Here is a 20,707-nt window from a genome sequence, read left to right as displayed (position 1 = left end):
TGGATCGAACTCTGAATATTGATTAAGATTCGATACAACCCATAATTTTCAAGAGGGGCCTAGGCTGGGTCACGAGTTCACGTTGGGCAGCTCTTGCCTTTGCCTTCAGTAGATGCTACTATGGTATCTTTGTTTCACAGTCCTCTTTTTTAGCTAATATTCTTTAACACAGGTTTGAGTAAACCTTTGGCCCTCTAGAGGTTTATTTACTTATTTATTACATTTGTATACCGCCCCATAGCTGAAGCTCTCTGGGCGGTTTACATCTGGATATGCTATGGGCTTCCATCCCTGATTGATGGTATACACCTTTAAAAAATGTGTGACATGGTCCTGGGGGGTGGGCAAGCAAGTTTGCTCATAGTTCACTCCTCCCTGGAGCAGTTAGAGCAGTAGACCAGGTTCTGGGAGATCATATTCCCTGCTCAGCCATAAAGCTCACTGGGTGACATTGGGCCAGGCACTGTCTCCCAACCTAACCCCCCTCACATGATAAAATGGGGAGGGGAAGAACCATGTATGGCACCGTGAGCTCCTTGGATGAAAGGTGGGATATAAATGTAATAATGAATAAAATTCTGTACCTCAAAGGGGTGATGTTGTCCATGCACTGGTAATCTCCAGGTTGGATTACTGTAATGCGCTCTATGTGGGGCTGCCCTTAAGGTTGGTTCGGAAGCTGTGGCTGGTGCACGATACAACAGTGAGACTGCTGTTTGGGGCATGGTATTGCCAACATGTCACCCTACTGCTGAAAGAATTGCACTGGCTGCCCATTAGCTACAGGGCCAAGTTCAAGGTTCTGGTTTTGGAGTACAAAGCCCTGTACAGCCTGGGACCAGGATACCTGAAAGACTGTTTTACCCCTTATATGCCCAGTCAATCACTACGCTCCGCAGGTGAGGGCCTCCTGCAGATACCATCTTATCAGGAGGTCCGTTCCACACAACATAGGAAATGGACCTTTAGTGTAGTGGCGCTGACCCTTTGGAATTGCCCCCCCTGCTTAAATATCAGACAGGCACCATTTCTGTTATCTTTTTGGTGCCTACTCAAGTCCTTCCTCTTTCAACAAGCCTTTTAAGTAGAGACCCTATCCCAGTCTCCATCTGTGTTGGAATTGCTTTTTAAGATGTTTTAAAAGTTGTTTTTAAAGATATTTTTAGGATGTTTTATCTTAATATGTTTTGTTTTAATGTGTTTCAAAGTCGTCTTTATTTTTAAGATGTTTTAGAGTGCTGTCAGTGTATTGTTTTTGTTTTTTAGCTGCCCTGGGCTCCTTCTGAGAGGAAGGGTGGGGTATAACTGTAATAATAAATAAATAAATAAATACATTAGGAAGTTGTGATGGTGTAGTAGTGAGACTGTTAGATTCGGGCTAGAAATTATCAGGTTCAAACCCCCCACTCAGCCGCAAAGCTCCACCTTGGGCACAGCACTCCCCCTTAGCCTCATAGGGTTGTTGTGATGATCAAGTGGCGTATAGGGAGTAGGAGAGATGAAAGCCATTAATGCTGCTTTGAGATCCTTAGAAGAAAGGTGGGGTACAACTGACACAAATAATAGCATGCAGATTTGCTCCAGCAGTTATACATTGCATTATATGACTTTTTTAGGAGTTGGGGGCTGGGAGACACTGGAGCTTCCTGATTAGGCATGAAACTCCCACCCCCACCCCAGAACTTGGTGAGATGCTCTTGAACACCTCCAGGACCACAGACTGCAACAGAGGAACTAAGAAGCAGCCTCAACCCTTGCCCTTTGGCGTGCAAGTGGAGTTATTTTTAAATTTTGTGAATGACTTTGACACCCTTTGGGAAAAGCTGCCAAGAGAGACGAAGGCAGACTGCTCTGGGTTCAAGATCCAGCGCCTGCCATTTAGAAGATATCAAGAAGCAGGAGGGGGAGAGGGGTAAGACTCTTGGCTGAGGCCTTGCAGGACCATGATAAGCCAGAACTGGCAATGACGGAGCAATGGCCTGACTCTGCATGGAGCAGCTTCGGCTGTCCCTGTGAGCAGCCTTGAAGAAAGGTGGGCACCTAGTGGTTCTTGGTTTCCCCTTTGTTGTCACCAGCTGAATGTAGATGTAGTTTCTTTTGGTGCAGCAGCAGCAGCTGCCGCCGCCGCAGACTCTGCCTCCAACACGACTTCCTCTCTCTCTCACTGGCCAATTTGGATGTCAGGCTCAATCAGCGTGATGATCCATTGCTGGCCTTCCATCTTCTCAGGTTACTTCCCTCGGCCTGTCTCTACAGAGAAGCCAGGGCCAGGCCCTTGCGCCGTAGAAGCGATCGGGTTTCTAAGCAGGCCCTCTTTGGATGTGGCTGCCAAGAGGCCAAGGTGACGTTGAATGCTGCCAGGCAGGCTCAGATGGGCTGGTGCCCAAAAGCAGAGCCGAGTGCCAAGTCTACACAACCAGCAGATTGCAACTGACAGCCAGAATTCTCTCTTCCCCCCCCCCAGCACGGCTGATGGGGCAGCTAAACTTCAGCGCCTGTCCAAGTCATTCTGATTGGGGGTGCGTGTGTGCAAATCATGCCACTCCTCTTCACTCATTAGACTAGGACACAATCCTTCAGATTCTGTGCCAGCATAATTTAGCATCCTGGTAATTTCAGTTGTTGTGAAAATAACAGTCAAGATTCTATTCCTGAAGGGTTCGAAAGTCTGGTAGTCCAGGCTGGTGAAATTTCGAAGGGAATAGGGGTTGCAGAGAGTAATCAGCATTTAGAAAGCTACTTCAGGTTTCTGTAGGAAGGGCCCATGCTATATATACAGCAGGGACTGGGAATTTAGGGACCTCCAGATGTTGTCAGACTCCTAATTCCCACAATCCCTGACCACTGACCTTGCTGGCTGGGAGGCTGATGGGAGTTGGGAGTCCAGCAAGATCTGGGGGACAAGATGGGACAGGGGACACAGGAGTTTGGCGCATACTTACTGGGCACATGTGTTAAGTGTCTGAGGACGCATAATATGTTTTGGTAAGCATCAAGTTACACACACACACACACACGATCAACACACACACATGCAAGCATGCATGCACTTGATCACCACACACACACACACTCACTTGATCACAGCCCAGTAAGCCTTTGCATGTTCTTTGCAAAACCGGGGCCTGCTAGTTTTGCCAAAAGTCAGGGGATGGGGCACTAGCCAGAGATTGACAGACTCCACCTCCCATCGTCCCTGACCGTTGGCCACGCTGGCTGGGGCTGATGGGAGTTGGAGTCCAATGAGGTTTCCAGGGCACCAGGCACCAGCCAGAGATTGACAGACTCCAGCGCCCATCGTCCCTGACCCATGAGCCACGCTGGCTGGGGCTGATGGGAGTTGGAGTCCCAGGATCTCTAGAGGCCCCAGGGTCTTCTAGGCGGAGGGAAACTGAGAAAGTAGCCGGGGGGGGGGCAGTGCAGACCCCCATCTGTCTCCCTCCAGACCAGGGTGAGAATGTTTTATTTGCGTACAGTGGGGGTGAAATTCGAAGGAGAGGACTGCAGGGGCTCAGCCCACCCCCACCTCCCATCCGCACCAAGCTCCTCCACAGCGAGAGAGGGAAGAACTCTGCACGCCCTCAGATGCACACTGTCCGTCTTTCTCATTGAAAGAGGGGCGGGGCAAGGAGCCCCGTGGGAATGCCCTGGGAGATGTGCTCCCGCGGGCTGTGGGTGGGCACGCCTTGCATGGCCCTGGCCTCTCCTCGCCTGCGGCTCCCTCTCTCTCCCGCCCCGTCTAGCTGGAGGGAAGGAAGGAAGGAAGGAAGGAAGGAGGAACGAGGGGGGGGTGCGCGTCCCAGTAAAAAAAAGACGAAGGAACGTTAAAGTTCTCTCCAGCAGCCGCCTCGGGTGAGTCACGTCTGGGCGGTCGCGGCAGAGGGGAGCTCCTCTCCTCGAGCCCCCCGCCCCGTCCATGTTCTGGAAGAATGAGACCTCTGCCCCCCAGCCCGAAGGGCAGCAGCCACGGTCGGAGGTGAGGCATGGCATGGGGGGGGGCAGAAAAAACAAAGGGCCCCCTTCTATGCATTGGGGGGGGGAAGCGAGGTGGCCTCCTGTGCGCCCTGCAAACTTCCAAGCTGTCTAGAGAGAAGGGAATGGGGGGGGATGAGCTGCCGTAATTTTGGGGGGGGGTCCTCTTTTGGAGAACTTGGTCCCAACCCCCAAGCAGGAGGGAGCCAGCTTGCCCCCCTCCACCTGAACTGAATGGTGTCTACATTCCCTTGGAGGAGGGGGAAGGACAGAGGTCCCCCCCAAGGAATCTGCAAGGAGAAAGGGTACAGAAGGGACCCCATCCCCAAGAACGAAGGTGCCAGTCTCCCCGCTTGTTTGCCTTGGGGGGGTTTAGGAGACACCCCCCTTCTGTCTACTCTCCAAGAGGGTTTGATCTCTCAGGTGACATCTTTCTCCGGGGTGGGGGTGGGGGAGGATAAAGGAGGAGCGGCTTCTCATGGATTTCCTGGCGGTGGGTGTCCAGAGATTCCACCACCACCCGTTGCCCTGGGGAGGGGGCTGCCCTGTGCAGCGAAAGGGCCATGAACGAATTGGGGGGTATATTCCCCCTTTTCTGTCCTCCAGGAATCTGTGTGTGTGTGTGTGTGTGTGTGTGTGTGTGTGTGTGTGTGGCTGTGGGGAATGACGGAAAATTATGGGTGGGAGAGAAGAAGTTTTTTTTGGGGGGGTGAGAGATTTCCCCCTCCCTCTTTTGTTGCGCGCGGGGGTCTCCGTTCTTTGGTTGGGGGGAACAGGGAGAGGAGGAGGAGAAAGTGGGATGCGCAGGTGGGGGGGAGAGAAGAGCAGGAAAAGGGCTGGTGGGGGCTGCCGAATGGCTGCTTTAGCGCGGCCGAATCGACGGCGGGGCTGATTGACAGGCGCGTCCCCAGCCCCGCGTCGGGCGGCGTTGCTAATTGCAGGCGCTTCGGGGCGGCGACGTCGCTGGAGGAGGAGGAAACGACGGCGGCGGCGGCGGCGGCGGCGGCAGCTTTGGCAAGGCAAAGCGAGCGGGCAGCGCAGCGATTACCTCGAGAGCCGCTTCCCCAGCCACCCCCTCCTCTCCCCCCTCCCGCAAATTGCTCCATTAACCAGCCCCACCGCCTCTACCTTTCATCTGCTTTTCTCCCTGTTTTCCCTCGCCTTCTCTCTCTCTCTCTCCCTTGATCGACGCCGTTTCTATGGCCACTACAAAGTTGGGGTGCATTGTTTGGAGCGGGCTTATATAGGGGGGGCCATGGAGCCCCACAGCTAGAGCCCTCCAGCAGCCTCTCCGCTTGGTGCAGCAGCGGCCGTGGCCACAGCCAGCGTCTCCTTCTGGGCGCACCTTGGCCAATGGTAAGCTTGCCTCCGACGGGGAGGACGCGGCACGGCTGGCTGGCGGAGACGGTGAAGAAAGGACGGACGGACGGACGATGGGAGCACCCGTCCCTTGGGCTGCTGGATGCCGCTGCCGCCGTCGGGCTCCCCGTTCCCCTCCTCCGTCTAACATCTTCTCTCGCTCTCCGCAGGCCCAGCCGGATGGGGAGGCGCTGCCCGGCGCCCTGGAGAAAGAAGAGCCGCGCTCGGGCGCCAGCACGCCCTCCACGCCCTCCGTCTGCTCGCCGCCCTCCTCCGCCTCGTCCTCCTTGCCGCCGTCGGGGGCCAAGAACGTCTGCTCCAGCTGCGGCCTGGAGATCTTGGACCGGTACCTGCTCAAGGTAGGGGGGGAGCTGCATTGGGGGCGATGGCGGGAGGGGGGAAGAGGCAGGAAAGGGAGCGGAGGAGCTAGAGGGGGGTTCAGCAACCCCACAACCAACACCCCCTGCCGCTGCTCTTACCTTGGGTCCTTTCTTTCCCCCCACCTCGCAGGTGAACAACCTCACTTGGCACTTGCGCTGCCTGGAATGCTCCGTGTGCCGCACTTCGCTTCGCCAGCAAAACAGTTGCTACGTCAAGAACAAAGAGATCTTTTGCAAAATGGACTATTTCAGGTAGGCGCCAGGAGGCCTGGGACTGGGCTGGGCCGTCGGGGGTCGCGCTGGGCTGAGCTGGGGCCGGAGGAAGGGCAAATCCAGAGCCACTCCGCTTGCTCGGGAGGGCTCCCCTGCCCTCCTCATTTCTGGACCGGCTTGTCCTATAACGTGTCCTGAACGCCTGAGAGGGTTTCCTCCGAATCGCTTTAAAGTCTTGTTGCACACGGCGCAAAGGTTACTCCGGAGTGACGCGCGGTCATCTCTGGAGCGTGAAGAACGAAATTCTCTCAGCTTTGCAGATTGGAAGGATTTTTGTTTCTTTGTGTTTGCCCAGTGGCGTTCGTGTTCGCGGCGACTAGCTGTTTGTTCACTGGTACCTAAACAAGGGCTGGCACTGCACGTGTGAACGAAGCTTTAGACTAGATGTGCGTTGTCTTTGCGCCCCAAGAGTCATTTAGGATTTTGACCCGCGTTGATTTTGATCTTCTGTTGGTGTTTAATCCTGTTTATTTAATCCGAACTGGACTTTTTAACAAAACATCCGAAGCACAGGCCATTTCCTTCCTTCTTAAGATTGGGAGTTGGCCAATAAGAATAAAAGCCCGCTGGGATGTTTAGGCAGAGCTCCGGAGCGGCGGCGGTTTTAATTCAGTTTATCATTAAAAGAGTCCAGGTTTTACTTTGGAGCCCTCCAACATCTTTTTTTTTTTAACTTGGGGAGGCAGCACCGTGCGGCGGAAGTGGGTGCGATCTGACAACTGAGGCAGACAGCTGAGGCAGACAGCTTTACCAAGGATTCAGCGCTCCTCTTTCCTCTCTGCCCCGATTCCTCCCATCCCGAAGGCTCCCGTTTGGAGCTCCAGGCCTGCCGGCTTTGGGACGCCCAGGCGAGGGCGTTGGCGGGGGCGAGGAAGCATCTCTCACCCCTCGGTGGAGGCGCAACTAAATCCGAAGCGAAGGGACAGCGAACGAGGGTGGTGGGTGCGTGGAAGTTGGGGGGGACTTTTATTAAAACATAAATCAAAAGGGAGAGAGTCCCCTTCGGGTGGAGAGAAGATGGAGCGGGAGACGGAAGGCAGAATCCGGACTGGGATTCTGGAGGGAGGAATCCAAATTACTCCCGGGGCTCCTGAACGCTTCCAGGGCCGGCTGACCGGCAGGTTGAGGGGCGCGGGGTGTGTGTGTTGGGGGACGAGCTCGTGGGGCTCTAGATTCCTTGCAGGCTGGTCTTTCTCCTCTGGCGGAGGAGCCCCACGGAGGCGGCTGCCATGTGGGACGGGGCGGGCGCCTCAGGTCGTCTCTGGATCAGGGCCGGTCCGTTGCAAGGAGAGGAAAGCGGAGGGACTTGGGCAGCCTGCCCTGGCAGCGGCGTCCAGCCAGGTGGATCCGGCTCCGCCCAATCCGGCGCTAGTGTCGACGCGCCTGGGACCACCTCGGGCCCCTGGGGCAGCCCAGGCCGAAGCACAACGCCTCCCTCCCCCCGCACCCTTTTCCGCAGGAGAGATTTTGTCCAGGCTGGATGTGAGGGGTCCCTAGGCCTCCGCCGCACCCCGCGGTTTTCCTGCTAACAATCCAGATTTGAGATAATAAACGAGATCAGCCTCGGAAGAGGGAAGCGCCGAAAGGGAGCCGTTCCCCGCCCCTGTCCAAAGGCGGAGAGGAGGCAGCCGCCGAGCGGCCGGCATGCTTGAGAGCCGGACCCCTTGCTTGCCTTGCTCCCAAGGAAGGAAAGCTGAAAAACCAATAATAATAATAATAATAATAATAATAATAATAATGATGATGATGATGATGATAAAAGAGCCATGAAGTACATGTTCCTCTTGGGGCTATAAAGCGGGGCACAAGGATTTTAAATAAATAAAACGCATTTAAAATCAGTGCAACGAATAATGTTCGTGTTCTACCTCTCTGAGCAGGGCCAGCGCTGCGAATTATTCCTCTTTTAATTCTCGGGGTAGTTTTGTTTTGTTTTTTAATTAACGGTACCCTCATTTTCTTGGTCGCTGCAGCCGTGGCGTGAGGCTCCAGATGCCGTTTATTTATTTATTTATTGTACTTATATACCGCCCCATAGCCGAAGCTCTCTGGGCGGTTGTGGACCGCCCCCGCCCCCCGTGCAAATCCGAACTTTGGAATTTGACGGTCATTTTCCAGCAAACTTTTGATCCTTTTTTTTAATTTCTAGAGGAAGAGGAGGGGGTGGGCATGGGGCTGGACCCCCCCAACCGATCGGATCTCAGCCCTTTCCCAGGCATGCCCCCCCCCCGCCGGGCAGAATCGTGTGCTCCGAGAGTTGTGCCAGGAAACGACTCCCACGTCCAAACCCCTCCGGACCGGCGTGTAAGGGGGAGGCCCTCTGGCTCCTGCCCTGGATATCACTCCCCCACCCTGGGATCCCTTTCGACGGCCGCTTCCCCCCCTCCACATGCTGCTGCTTTGGAGGACAGCGCTGAAAAGGACCAGGCGCTGCCCCCCCCAATAACTCCTGCACAGCCCCGCGCTTCCTCTATGGACAGAGAACAATTAAGGCGACCCGGGATTTTTCTGGGGGGTGGGTGGCTGGAGACAGTGAGCAAACAAAACAAAACAAAAAGCAAGCCCTCTGGCTCATCAGCGCTGCAGAGCGGTCGGTCCAAGTTTTAAACCTGGGAGACACGTTTCCTTACCACGCTGTCCACCGACCCCCCCCCCTTGGGATCTGTCATCATTAATTGACATTTTCCGGAACACTCAAATCCATGCCAGAAACCGAATTATTATTATTATTATTATTATTATTAGCGGTAGTAGTAGTAGTAATGATATCCAACATTCATCATACCCACTGAAATGAATTCACTTAGGTTTCAACGGTTCTAATGGCAGAACATAGTTGGATACATTATTATTGTTGTTAATGTTATTATTTCCAACTACGCTGGGCCCTTGAAACCTAAATTAGTCGTGTTCATTCATTTCCGGGGGTCTGCTCTGAATATGGCCAACGCCGGATACAAGCGCTTTTAAATCCTCCTTTTCCTCCATATCAAATTTAGCCAACTTTTCCTCGTTTCCAAACTCGCTTTCTCGCTGCGTTTCATAAATCAAGCCTGACCATTTCCTGGAGTTTGCTCACGAGTAACTGGCCTGGGATCTGTGCCCAGCGCCCTTTCCCACCTCGAGAATCTGCCCCACATCATACCCAAAATAGCTTGTCCTGAATCGACAATTAATACTCCGCCTAAGTGGCAACATTTGTCCCCTCCCCACACACAAAAAGAGGACAATGCTCCGAATCGCCCAGTTTTCGTGTTTGCGAACACGCACTGGGAATGAGTTCGAAGCGGCTATGGCGCGAGTTTTTTTTTTTTAAAAAGCTCAGTTTTGGGGTTTGGGATCGGGGTGAGAAGTAATGGGGTGTGTGGGATGGTTTAAGAGACCCCCCCCCAAGCCCGGACGGTGGTGGTGGTGGGAAGATGCCCTAACGTTTTTGGAGTGGATTAAGGAATCTAGAAAAGTGTCTCTTATTAGGGGGAAGGACTTTGAAGGGCCGGAGCTCCCCTCTGAAGCTGGACCCCCTCTGAAGAGGGCTCTCGGGGCAGCAGCCTCCTCGGGACGCAGATGCTGATTCTTGCGCCGGTTCCCTCCACCCCCCGGAACAGAGAAAAGGGAAATGTTAAGGCGGCGACTTTCCAGGCTTTCCTCGCTCCGTCTTACCGGGCATAGCGGGCCTTGCCGCCGAGGGAACACGCGCAGGGCTACACCGCAGGGCTGCCAAGCTGGGCGGGTTGGGGCAGAAGCTCTCTCCTGCCCGGCGTACTTACGAGGAAGCTCGCCTATGGAGCGCCCATCAATGCCGGGGGCTGGGTGGAGAAAGAGACGTGCTGTTGCAGGGACGTGGGAACCAATATCGCGCCTGTAATCGAGGAAGCCCCCCCCGCCGCCGCCGCCGCAAAAGAATTTGGAGGCAGCAACGCGCTGGTCCGCGCTGGTACTCCGGCGGCTGCTGAGCATCAAAGGGCCCCGAGGAGGTTTTTAAAAATCGCCGGGGCCCCCTGCAGCCCCCCCCCGTCTTGGGGCCTGTCATCATCGTTTGACATTTTCCCGAACACCCAAATCCAAGCCAGAAATAGGTTTCCCGCCCCCCCCAAGAAAAGTGGTAAGCCAATTCTGCGGTTTTGACAGTAGTTTTATTGGGGGGGGGTGTAGGGGGTATTAAGTGGCCGTTAGAGGCCTCGCGCCCCCGCCCTCAACCGGCCTCCCTGTTAGACCGACTCCCACCGGCGTTCCTGCCCGGATGGCTGATCTCCTCGACGCCTGGACGGGCGCGCCAGGGCCGCGGGGGGGGGGGAGAGAAGGCGACAGAATGCCGTCAGAATGAGGGGCGTTTTTCTAGAAGTGGGGGCGCGCATTAAAAACAAATCAAAACTCGTTTGAACCAACTGCGCTTTTCCCCCTCACCTAAACCCACCGAATGTATTTTTTAGTAACCAAGAGAACTCTTGCTGCCTAGCCTGTTCCTCCCACACACACCCTCAATAAACCCATGCTGATCATTCCCAGAATATATATATGAAATATATATATTTGAAATCCCTGTTGTGTTATTCAGGAAGGGGGAACCTGAATCGCTGAACTGCAAGGACTCAACGCTCTCTTCTGTCTGCACGCGCCTGCCGGCACGCTTTAGGACCAAACCCGCTTTACAAAGATTAAACCGATTTATAATTAACCTGATCCGGATTCATCCGTGTTATTTTTTCTTCCGATTAATATGCACTTTAATTAATGACTAGTATTAATATTCCTTGGTCTGTCCTGACTTCTGCAGCTGCAGTCCTAGACACCCTTTGTTTACTCCTGCTCAGTAAACACTGGATTTGCATGGATTCTGCTGTTAGGGAGCAGAATTGCACTCTTATTTTCACTTTTAAGTGCACGCACAAACAATATAGGTACCTATTGCTCAGTGATGTATTACTTATCTCTGTTTGCATCATTAATTTATTGCCCTTGAAAACACACACATTAGCAAAAAGAGAAAGAAAAGCTATAAAGAATCCGGTGACAACTTGAAGTTGAAGCTGTTTATTGTGCTTTGCATGTTCCTTGGTTATTGCCTTCAAAGAACGCTGGAGAAATTGGATTGCATTTTACAGCGATCTCATTTACTGTATCTAAGCTAGTATTTTTCACATGCTACCCGTACATTTAAGTTTTCACACCACCAGCAGAATGTGGAACCCAGTATAACATTTTGAAAGCTGAAGGTTTAAAATCAAAGCCAACCTAATGTTTATTATAAGGTTGCTGAAATTCACCAGCCTTCTTCTGTACCAGCAAAACTCTCCAGAGGCGGCAGCCCCAAGGGTCTCCGGTTGAACCCTCAGGCTGCATTCCTTTCCACAGAACTCCACACTCGGCGATTTCAAACTGGTTTCATTAGTCACTGTCCTGTCCAGACAGGCTCTGAAATGGAGCCGTCAATGCAACTTCCCCTTCAGAGTTTGTGCATCACTTGGATCTCCTCTCTTTGGGAGGAAGGGTGGGATTTAAATAAAATAATAAACTGAATAAATAAAGCAACACTCTTCAGATGCAGCTACAGATCTCATGGTTCCCATATGAAATGCAGAAGCGAGACAATGAATTCATGACTGATGCTAGGATAATGCAATTGCAACACCTATCTTCATTGTTATATGCCACATTTAGGAAGGACGTTGAGAAGCTGGTGCATGTCCCGAGGAGAGTGACTAGGATGGGAGGATCCTGGAAACCATGTCTTATGAAAAATGGTTGAAAGAACTGGGTAGGGTTAGCCTGGAGGACAGCAGGTTAAGGGGAGTCATGATAGCTGTCTTCACAAATCTGAAGAGCTGTCAGTCACACAGAAGACAGAACAGGCTCTCTGGTGCTTCAGGAGGCAGGACTAGCACCGATGGTAGAAATGGTAGGCAAGCAGATTGTGACTAAGCATTAGCAGAAACTTCCTAATGGTAAGAGGCACCTGACCGTGGCCCAGACTGATGTGGGAGGTGGTGACCTCTCCTTCGTTGGACATATATTTAAGCAGAAGCTAGGGCAGCCATTTGTCAGGGTTGCTGTAGTTGCACCCTGTGTGCATTGTAGATTGTAGATGAGAGGATCTCCAAAATCCTTTCCAACTCCGTTATTCTTTATCTGCAGCACAAACAGTCTTAACACTCATAACATGCAACCCCACAGAAGTTTTACCTTGACTTCCCCGGAGACTTTGTGGTGTTTTCCAGAGGATTAATTTGCTCTCATCTTTTCAATTTGTCTTTTTCTTTCTTTCTAAAAATAAAAACCTTTTAAAAGGCAAGGAATAAATGAAAGGCATAAGGAAGCATCGTGGGTCAGTGAAGCAAGATAGGGAGCAAGTTCAAAAGGGATTATCCCCAGGCCAGTTCCACATCTGTAAAATGGGAATAAAAATTATGGCGTGTGAGAGCTACTGTTCTGGGGACAAACGAGGCTGAACTGAAATGTAAAAATGTAAGATTCTGTGTTGCTGTTTTCAAACAACAGTTCCAATGTGGACTTTTTGCTAGTGACATAAAATGGTTACAAGATGAGGAAGGAGAAATGTTGGACTCGATGCTGATGACTGGTTTATTCCGGCAAGGATTGTGTCTTGTGTTGGATTATGCAAGATGTCTGGTGACACAGAACTCTTCCTCAGTTAGAACCAAGAAAGGCAGCTACAGCCTAACAGAGCAAAAATATATACATCAGGGCTTGGGCAGCTGCTGTCCTCCAGCTGTGATTGAGCTCTAGCTCTCATCAGCCCCAGCAAGCATGGCCAATGATGGGAGATTGAATCCAGCAACGTCTGGAGGGCCACAGATTTTCCATCTATGGCTTGTGTATTCCTGCAGTTGTTTTGTATAATACCAAAGATAAAAATACTGTCCCACAAATCCCCAGTTCTGTGGGATTTGAGAATTGATATATAATGTACAATCTGTATATAATTAGGTACCCTGGAGTGTTGAAACCTTAATAGTTCCGCAGAGTTTGCAGTTGTAGGACCTAGAAATTCTGGACAATATTTCAGGATGGGGCAGGGATGGCTTGTTAAAGATACTGGCTTCTTGGAATGTTGTCCATTGCTCTGTGTTTTGTGTTATGTAAGCACCCGCTACAGGTGGTTAGTCTACAATCCTAGGCACACTTACCTGGGACCAAGTCCCACAGAAAATAACAGGATTTGCTTTTGTGTAGACGCACAGAGAATTTTACTCTTGATTTTTAGTTGATGGTTTCCTTTACTTTTCATGTGCAGAGAACCAACACATTAATATAGGTACTTTTTGTTTGTTTGTTTTGAAGAAACCAAAGGAAGATCTTGTTTTGAAGATCTCTTATTAGAGGCTGTGTGTTTCACTATTGAGATTTGAAGACGTTAGTTTGGCTTTTTGTCGTTGCTTCTTTAATGCTGTTCTGTTCTGTTCAAAGTCTCTAATTTTATGTGTGATTTTAGTGATAGGAATTTGTTGTTTATTTTGCATTTTTGTTTGTTTATAACTTTTTGATTGTGACCCACTTAGAAAGAACCTTTGATTTTGAAAAGCAGCGTGTAAGTTGAAATGAGGTTGATGATGCAAGTAGTGAGAAGCCATTTACACCATTTAGACCCACTTACAGGGGAATAAACTCCGCTGAATTCAAGGCGATTTACTTCTGAGTAAACATGAAAAGGCTTGTGCTGCTAATCCACAGACGCTGCATTGCTTGTAGATTGAAAAGGGCTGGCCAGGGGCATAAGAGGACAGAACTCTTGCACCTTTAATAATTGTGTTGAAGGAGTAATTTCAGCGAGTGTAACTACGGCAAGCTACCGCTGATGAAATTCCCTCTTATACACAACTATCGAAGGTGAAGGAGCCCAGTTCTCCTTTGCATCGGGTTACCCTGTTGAAAAGACATTGGTAACATGGGCTTTTTCATTCCTTGAAGGGCTGTTCTCTATGACAGGAGCACGCTAGAGCCAAAGTTGGCTTCAAAAATAAGTTCTTCAAGGCATTGTGGAACCGCCACGTCTAAAGAGACACACATTGCCACGGATGCCACTTACATGTGTTGTCCTTTTAAAAAGCTGCCCAAGGCCCTTCCTCTTGCCAGAAATGTCCTTGGTTTTGGCCTGAAAGGTGAAATCTCTGCTAGCTTTAGACACAAATGGAGCTTGGCGCAGAAGTGAGCAAAAATGGTGTCTCTGAGAAGCTTGCAGTCGTATGAGAAATGTTAATTTTAGCACTGTTCTGAACACGTAAGAGTGGTGCTAGTGAAGCATAGAAAACCAGAGAGAGGGATGTTAAAATGGAGGTACATTCTAAGCGACGTTAGGGACGTATTTTTTAATTACAGATGTGGGAAATGGGAAACTGTGTGTGTAGAAAGAAGCATCATATGTGAGAAAGAGCCACAAATGGACGTGTGTGAGGGCAGGCATGTTTGAACCAGATCAGATGCATCCATGTCTACAGAGGAATGTAAGCTTGTACTGAAGGAATATACTGGGAGAAGGGTCAGTCACTGTCCAATTAAAAATACACCTTCATTAAATGAATTGGATTATTCATACATCACAGCCCTGGGAGGTAGGCCGGAGCAATTTAATTTCTAAAAACAGAGTTGCTGAGGATTAAGATTGCTTGGAAATTCCGACACCCCTGCTTGAGAAAGCATGTCTCTGGGTTGGGCGGGTGGTGGTTCCTCAGCAGCGAAGGAAAGATATTCAGAGCATGCTTAGACGGTCTCTTTTCCTGTTGTTGTCCCTGTAAACGAGGGAGGGGGGAACTCAGTGGCCCTCCAAATGTTGCTGGACTCCAGGTCCCATCATTCCTGACCATCAGCCATGCTGGCTGGGGCTGATGGGAGTTAGGAGTCCAACAACATCTGGAAGATAACAGGTTCCCCATCCCTCTCGTAAGCCCTGACTTTAAACAACAGGCTGTGGAGTTCTTGACACATGATGACTTAAATATGAATTGCTGGAATTAAACACGTCCTGACCCACTGGGGTGCTAAGCTTGAATACAGGCTGCAATTAACCTGAAAGTAGGAAGACCCATCCATTGTTGTCTAGACGGTAAACCCTGCAGGGTTGCTGTTTGGAATTTTTGTTTTGTTTTGCTTGGACAGCATCTTAGTTTCCTTGCTGTGCAAGTGGTGCTGCAAGTTAATTTTTGACTCTGATAATAATGGTCTTATCTCTCCGCCACCTGCTGCATTGGGGGCCCTCCTGCTCATTCCGCCAAGTGAGCCCCTGCCCTATGTTTGAAGCGTGTTGTGTGGCCCAGAGAAATAATCAGAGGGCTTATGGAGAATCTGATACAGATCTAAGCAGAGGCAAATGTCTACCTGCCTTCTTTTTTTAATCATGGCCCAACTCATGATTCTGTCACCTTTATAACTTTGATTTAATTACTTTTCTTCTGTAGCATCCACCAGTTTAGTTGTGTTGGTATTTAATGGCACATCAAATTGAATGTAAAACTTTTAAGAGTTTATTTGTAATTTATGATTACATCCCTGCCTTTCCTGCAAGGAGTCATAAGCTGCTTTGTCTAAATAGAGCAGGTAACAACCTTTTAAAAATACCATTCTAACTGAACCACTAAAACCATAACCCCACAGCTCTTGTTCATTTTAAGAAGGTATTTTTTTAAAAGGCACTGAAGGGTCTGACATATTACTGAAACAGGGAATGGAAAAACTAAGTTAAGCAGCAGCTATGTCCTTAACTGGTTGAAAACCTGCCCTCCCTGATTAAAATGAGCCTGGCCAATTAATCAACAAAAGTCAATTAATCAAAAATCCTTTCTCTCCTTATGATGCTGTTCGATGCTATTGGTGGGGACCTGAGCTTTTTCGAGTCTATTGCAGGAATGAAAAATTAATTAACACGGCCCTTTTGTTTGTGCAGCCGTGTAAACCAAGCATTGCGCAGTCGGCTTGCTGCATTCCCCATATGCAAGAAATTAGAGCTGCTTTGGCTGCTCTGTTGCTTTCCTTGCTTTTTTTCTTTCTTTCCAAATTGGCTTCGGGTCTGTTCATGCAAAACTCTTCACTTGCATTTTCCAAACACAGCTTTGCTCTGGTCATCCCAGGATTGTGTAAGAGAGATGGGGGACAGGTCCATGCCAACTTGGGTGATGTTCCCTGGGACCCATTTCAGTTGCTGTGGTGGGGTTTTTTTTGGGGGGGGGAGGGTTGCCCGGGGGCTTCTGAGTGGGGCCCATCTCTGTGTTGGATATAAGGCTGAGTGAGCAGATGGAGATGAGTTGCTTAGCCAAAAGCTGGCAGTAGTCCTTGGACCTGGCTGTAGAGAACTTGTTAGTCAAATATCCTTTTGCTTTTGCTCCAGATCCAGTGGAAACTGGAGAAAATAACTGGGGTTTCATCCTGAATATGCTGAGCACTTCAGCGTGAGTGCTGCTCGAGGTCTACAAAGCTGAATGGCCCCAAAGGCAGTTAGTCCAATAAGACCAGGCCTACTCACTAAGCCACTCTCACCATCCAGAGTTTGCCACAACTCTGCCAGAGCCTGAGACGACTTGAACAAATGAGCCAAGGGGCATGTGGAGGAAGCAGGCATTGTTCTTCCACCGATCATCCTTCATCCCTGCAGGGCAGGCCTCTAGTACAGTGGCTCTCAAACTTTGGTTTCCTGTGGACCACTTGAAAGTTGTGGGGGGGGGGTGTCTCAGGGGACTACTTACACTTTTTTTTGGTTCTGCAAATCAAAGCACATACATTATTTTATTTTCAAAGCTGTAGTTCTGCCTTTAACTGGCCTTTTTTTTAAAGGGGGGATTAGTACTTTGCATCAGCATCATATTATGAAAATAATTGCCTATGCCTATAGTATTTGGCCTTTTGTTGTTTAGTTTGGTTGTATTTTAATCTAATTTGAATTTGTATAAATTGTATAAATTTTAAAACGTTTTAAAAAATATCCTGACTGGGTTGTATCCAATGTTACCTACTCTGATTAGACCCTCTGAAATGAATGGACATGGCTAACTTAGGTCCATTCATTCCACTGGGTCTGCTCCGAGCAGTATTTAGCTGGTTATAACCCATCGCCCTTAGGTGATAGTCTTCAGCCCTTTTCAAAAATGGCTTCAATCTTAAATAAATTAATGAATCAAGTGCAGGACCAGGTACAGATATTCCTGACTGTTCAGCAACCTTTTTGTGGACCACCTGAACACAGCTTCCAGACCACTAATGATCCAGGGGCCACAGTTTGAGAACATCTGCTCCAGTAAATTTTACCAGGGAGAAAATTCCTCCTTGTTTGGACTCCTAATATGGCCGTTTTATCCTGCCTGAACAAGAGCAAAATCCATCCGCCAAAGGGCCACTGTAAGGGAAGCCTCATTGGGTACTTCTTCATGCCACCCAGCTGTCAGTCTCTAGCTGCTATCATTCCTTGAGGGATAGGGAATTTCTTAGGTGCATCAATTTCAATGGGCCTACTCTGAGCAGAGCTCATAGTCCAACACCTGGACGGCCAAAGATTCTCCATCCCTGATCTAGGAGTTGGCAACTGGCGGACCATTGGGCGATTCTGGGCTACTGGCTGAGACAAAAGAAGAGTGGAGAAAGTGATGTCTGTCCTAGGATAATTGTGGGTGTCAGTGGCATTGATATTGGCCAATAAGCCCCTGCGGTGCCTTCTGAAAGCAGTCTCCAAGAATCACTTCCCTAAGGTCATCTGCAAGGAAGGGAGGAGGGACCAGCTGCCAGGCTGACTCAGAGATAGGCTTCATCAAAGAATTAGCAAGACGTGGATGGATCATGGTAGAATAACCCCATGCCTTCCAGAGGGAGGTAGATATCTCAGTTAGGAGAACATTTTCGGTATGCAAAGAAAGCACACAGGAGCCACACCTGGTTAGGCGTTAGGCTCCCTCAGCTAGAATATGTCCTCTTGAACTCCTTTAGGCTGAAAAGGATGGCTCTAAGAGAACGATCCCCTGTGCAAGTGATGTGGCGCTAGCTCCAGAGGACTCAGCTCTTGGGCACAACCCACTAGGAAGTTCTTTGCACAAGCCCTCATCTTTCCAATGGACATTGTTTATGCTGGGCTGGCAAACCTGTGGCCCCCTCCCTACTGTTGTTGGACTTCAATGCCCGTCAGCCCTAGCCAGCATGGCCAAGGATCAGGGATGATGAGAGTTGTAGTCCAGCAACTTCTGGACAGCTGCACATTCCTCTCCCGTGGTTTATGCTGTAGCTGAGAGCTGGTTTAAGTGTCATGACCCCCACCCTCAAGGAATCCTGGGAATTACAGCATTTCATTTACAGTTTCCAAGGCTCTTTGTGTGTGGGAAGCTAAGGACAGAGAGTGTGTCTCCATCTCTTTTCTCTGAAAATGGGCACATAATGCTAGTCAAACCCCACACCTGGTGAGATCAGCTTGAGTGCATTTTAAAAAAAATCACTTCAACGAGATTTTGCAACTGATCGGCAGGTAAACCCGTTCCCCCTCCAGGTGTGGCCAATGGAAACGATTTGCTGCAGGCAACTAGTGTGCTCACAGAGCCTAAGCCGCAGAAACAGTTTCGTTTCAAGTCTATATAGCATGACTCTGATTTCTGAGGATCAGCTATACCTGTCAATACTTTCAGGTGGGTCTAACCTAGTGGATCATGTGTGCTTTATCTCTTTGTTGGACCAAGGCTTCCTTGAATCTTGAAGATTCATTGTCCCAGAGCATTCACTTTCCTGGGGCTACCATTTCTGCATTTCAGGCTGAAAAGGTGGTGGTGAAGAGGAGGGTTGGTGCTAGAGTAAAAGAACTGATTTCGCTGTTGAACGCCACAGGGCACCTAAGAGTGACTGGAGGACACTCCAGGCACTGGCCACTTCTTACTTTGTGTTTCTCTTCTTGCAGTCGGTTTGGTACCAAATGTGCTCGTTGCGGGAGACAGATCTACGCCAGCGACTGGGTCAGGAGAGCCCGCGGCAACGCCTACCACCTGGCCTGCTTTGCTTGCTTCTCCTGCAAGAGGCAGCTGTCGACCGGGGAGGAATTTGGCCTGGTGGAAGAGAAAGTCCTGTGCCGGATCCACTATGATACCATGATCGAGAACCTCAAGCGTGCGGCAGAGAACGGTATGTGAACCTTCTAGGATGCTTGCTTGCCCTCCATGCGAGATGGGAGAAGTCAGGTTCCTTCCCTTCACCCCGGATTTCTCCTGGTTTGTATCTTGATAGCAAAGCACTGGTATGCAATGCCCTCCCTGGAGATCACATGGGAAATCAAGGCAGAACTGAAATATGTTGGCTTCCCAGAATTTGCCTCTGTCTGTCTAGATGTTGAATATTCTACAGATATTATCTGGATATTTGCCAGAAGTTTACTGAACACTCTGCATTTGACACCTAATTTTTTTGTTTGCTTAATTATTACGTATTGGAACATATTTATTCATTTATTATTTGATTTATATCCCACCCTTCCTCCCAGCAGGAGCCCAGTTGACATACAATGGTATTTCCTATCTGACAGTGGTTTTCTATTGGGCACTTGCCAAAATCAAAACCATCAAGAGATGCCAACCAGTCTAAATCTCTTTTGAAGAGCATCTCTCATTCTTGTAGAGGAAGGGTTACAGCTCAGTGGTCAGAGCACCAGCTTTGCATGCAGAAGGTGTCAGGTTCAATTCCTGGCATCCCTAGGTAGGGCTGGAAAGCAAAAACCCTGAAGAACCACTGCCGGTCAGTGTAGACAGTACTGAGCTAGATCATGGACTGGTGGTCTAACTTGGAATAAGGCAGTTCCCAGTGTTCCCAGTAGGAAGTTTTCCATGGAGGGGTCAGGGCTGGCCCAAAACATTTTCCTGCCTAAGCAGGTAGTGGTCATCTGGTGTCTCAGGGGGTCTTAGACCCATTACTTTTTTTGGAGCATGGTTCCAGCAGGGTCCCTATGTCTCTAGCATCCTATGAGCCAATCAGCATGGAAGGGGAGTGTGTTAGCCACTGAGAAGAGTCTTCTAACATGCTTCCTTGTCCTTTCCTGCTGATTAGAGCCAATTAGAGTGAAAGGAGGTGAGTCGGCCAGTGAGAGGACTCTTCTCATTAGCTAACACTCTCCCCTTTCATGCTTATTGGTGTCTAGGGGCCTCTGCTGTTGTGGGAGAAGGCACTAACAAGGATCGCATTCTCAACCCAACAGCAATAAAGGGGGAGGGGCATGGCTGTGACTAACATAAAGGGGTCCTGAGCATCTGAATTTGCCACTGCACTACTGTGCCTAAGGCAAGATGGCATCCTGCACCTCATTCCACGTACTGCAGCCAATTGCCCTGACAGTTGCATCTTCCTTCGACCCTGGCAATGGGGCAGTGTTCTCTTCCTCACCTGAGGGCAGCAGGGTAGCCTAGGGTGTGGAGGGAAGGCTGTGGCACACACAGCTCCATTTCCCAACATCTCCCTGTCAGTGCCCAGCCCCAAGCATCTGACACCTGAAGCGGCTGACTCCCTTTGCCTCATGGTAGGGCTGGCCCTGGGAGGGCTGGCTTCTCGTCTGCAAGCTGGGCTTTTTGGGAAAGCAACAGTACATCTGATGCTTTTACAAAAGGCCAGGTGAACAGAGAGAGAGAGAGAGAGAGAGAGAGTAGCCTTTCTTTTCCTCCATGGAAAAACTGCCACTGTCAAGATGAGGAAACTGAGCCAAAGCGGCCAAGAGTCTAACTCAATATAAAGCCACTTCTAACAGTGCTAGAACTTTTGAGTTGCCC

At 49.8% G+C, this 20,707-nt stretch overlaps 1 protein-coding gene across 2 annotated transcripts in view; it reads left to right on the top strand.

Moving 5' to 3' along the window:
- Positions 1-3,858: 3,858 nt before the first annotated feature.
- Positions 3,859-20,707, top strand: part of LHX6 (LIM homeobox 6) — a 41,057-nt gene continuing 24,208 nt past the window's right edge. Inside the window, exons 1-4 of one of the 2 annotated variants that reach the window (XM_061604249.1) lie at positions 3,859-3,976; positions 5,502-5,690; positions 5,842-5,963; positions 18,859-19,079. In XM_061604249.1, coding sequence (XP_061460233.1) covers positions 3,917-3,976; positions 5,502-5,690; positions 5,842-5,963; positions 18,859-19,079 — 592 coding nt within the window. In that variant the 5' untranslated portion in view covers positions 3,859-3,916. Of the gene's footprint in view, positions 3,977-5,196; positions 5,329-5,501; positions 5,691-5,841; positions 5,964-18,858; positions 19,080-20,707 lie in introns of those variants that run through there. The other variant, XM_061604250.1, reaches the window with a different exon arrangement.

The sequence above is a fragment of the Rhineura floridana genome, chromosome 20, assembly GCF_030035675.1.
Source record: "Rhineura floridana isolate rRhiFlo1 chromosome 20, rRhiFlo1.hap2, whole genome shotgun sequence".
Classification (NCBI taxonomy): domain Eukaryota; kingdom Metazoa; phylum Chordata; class Lepidosauria; order Squamata; family Rhineuridae; genus Rhineura; species Rhineura floridana.
This window is presented reverse-complemented; position numbering and strand designations above follow the sequence as displayed.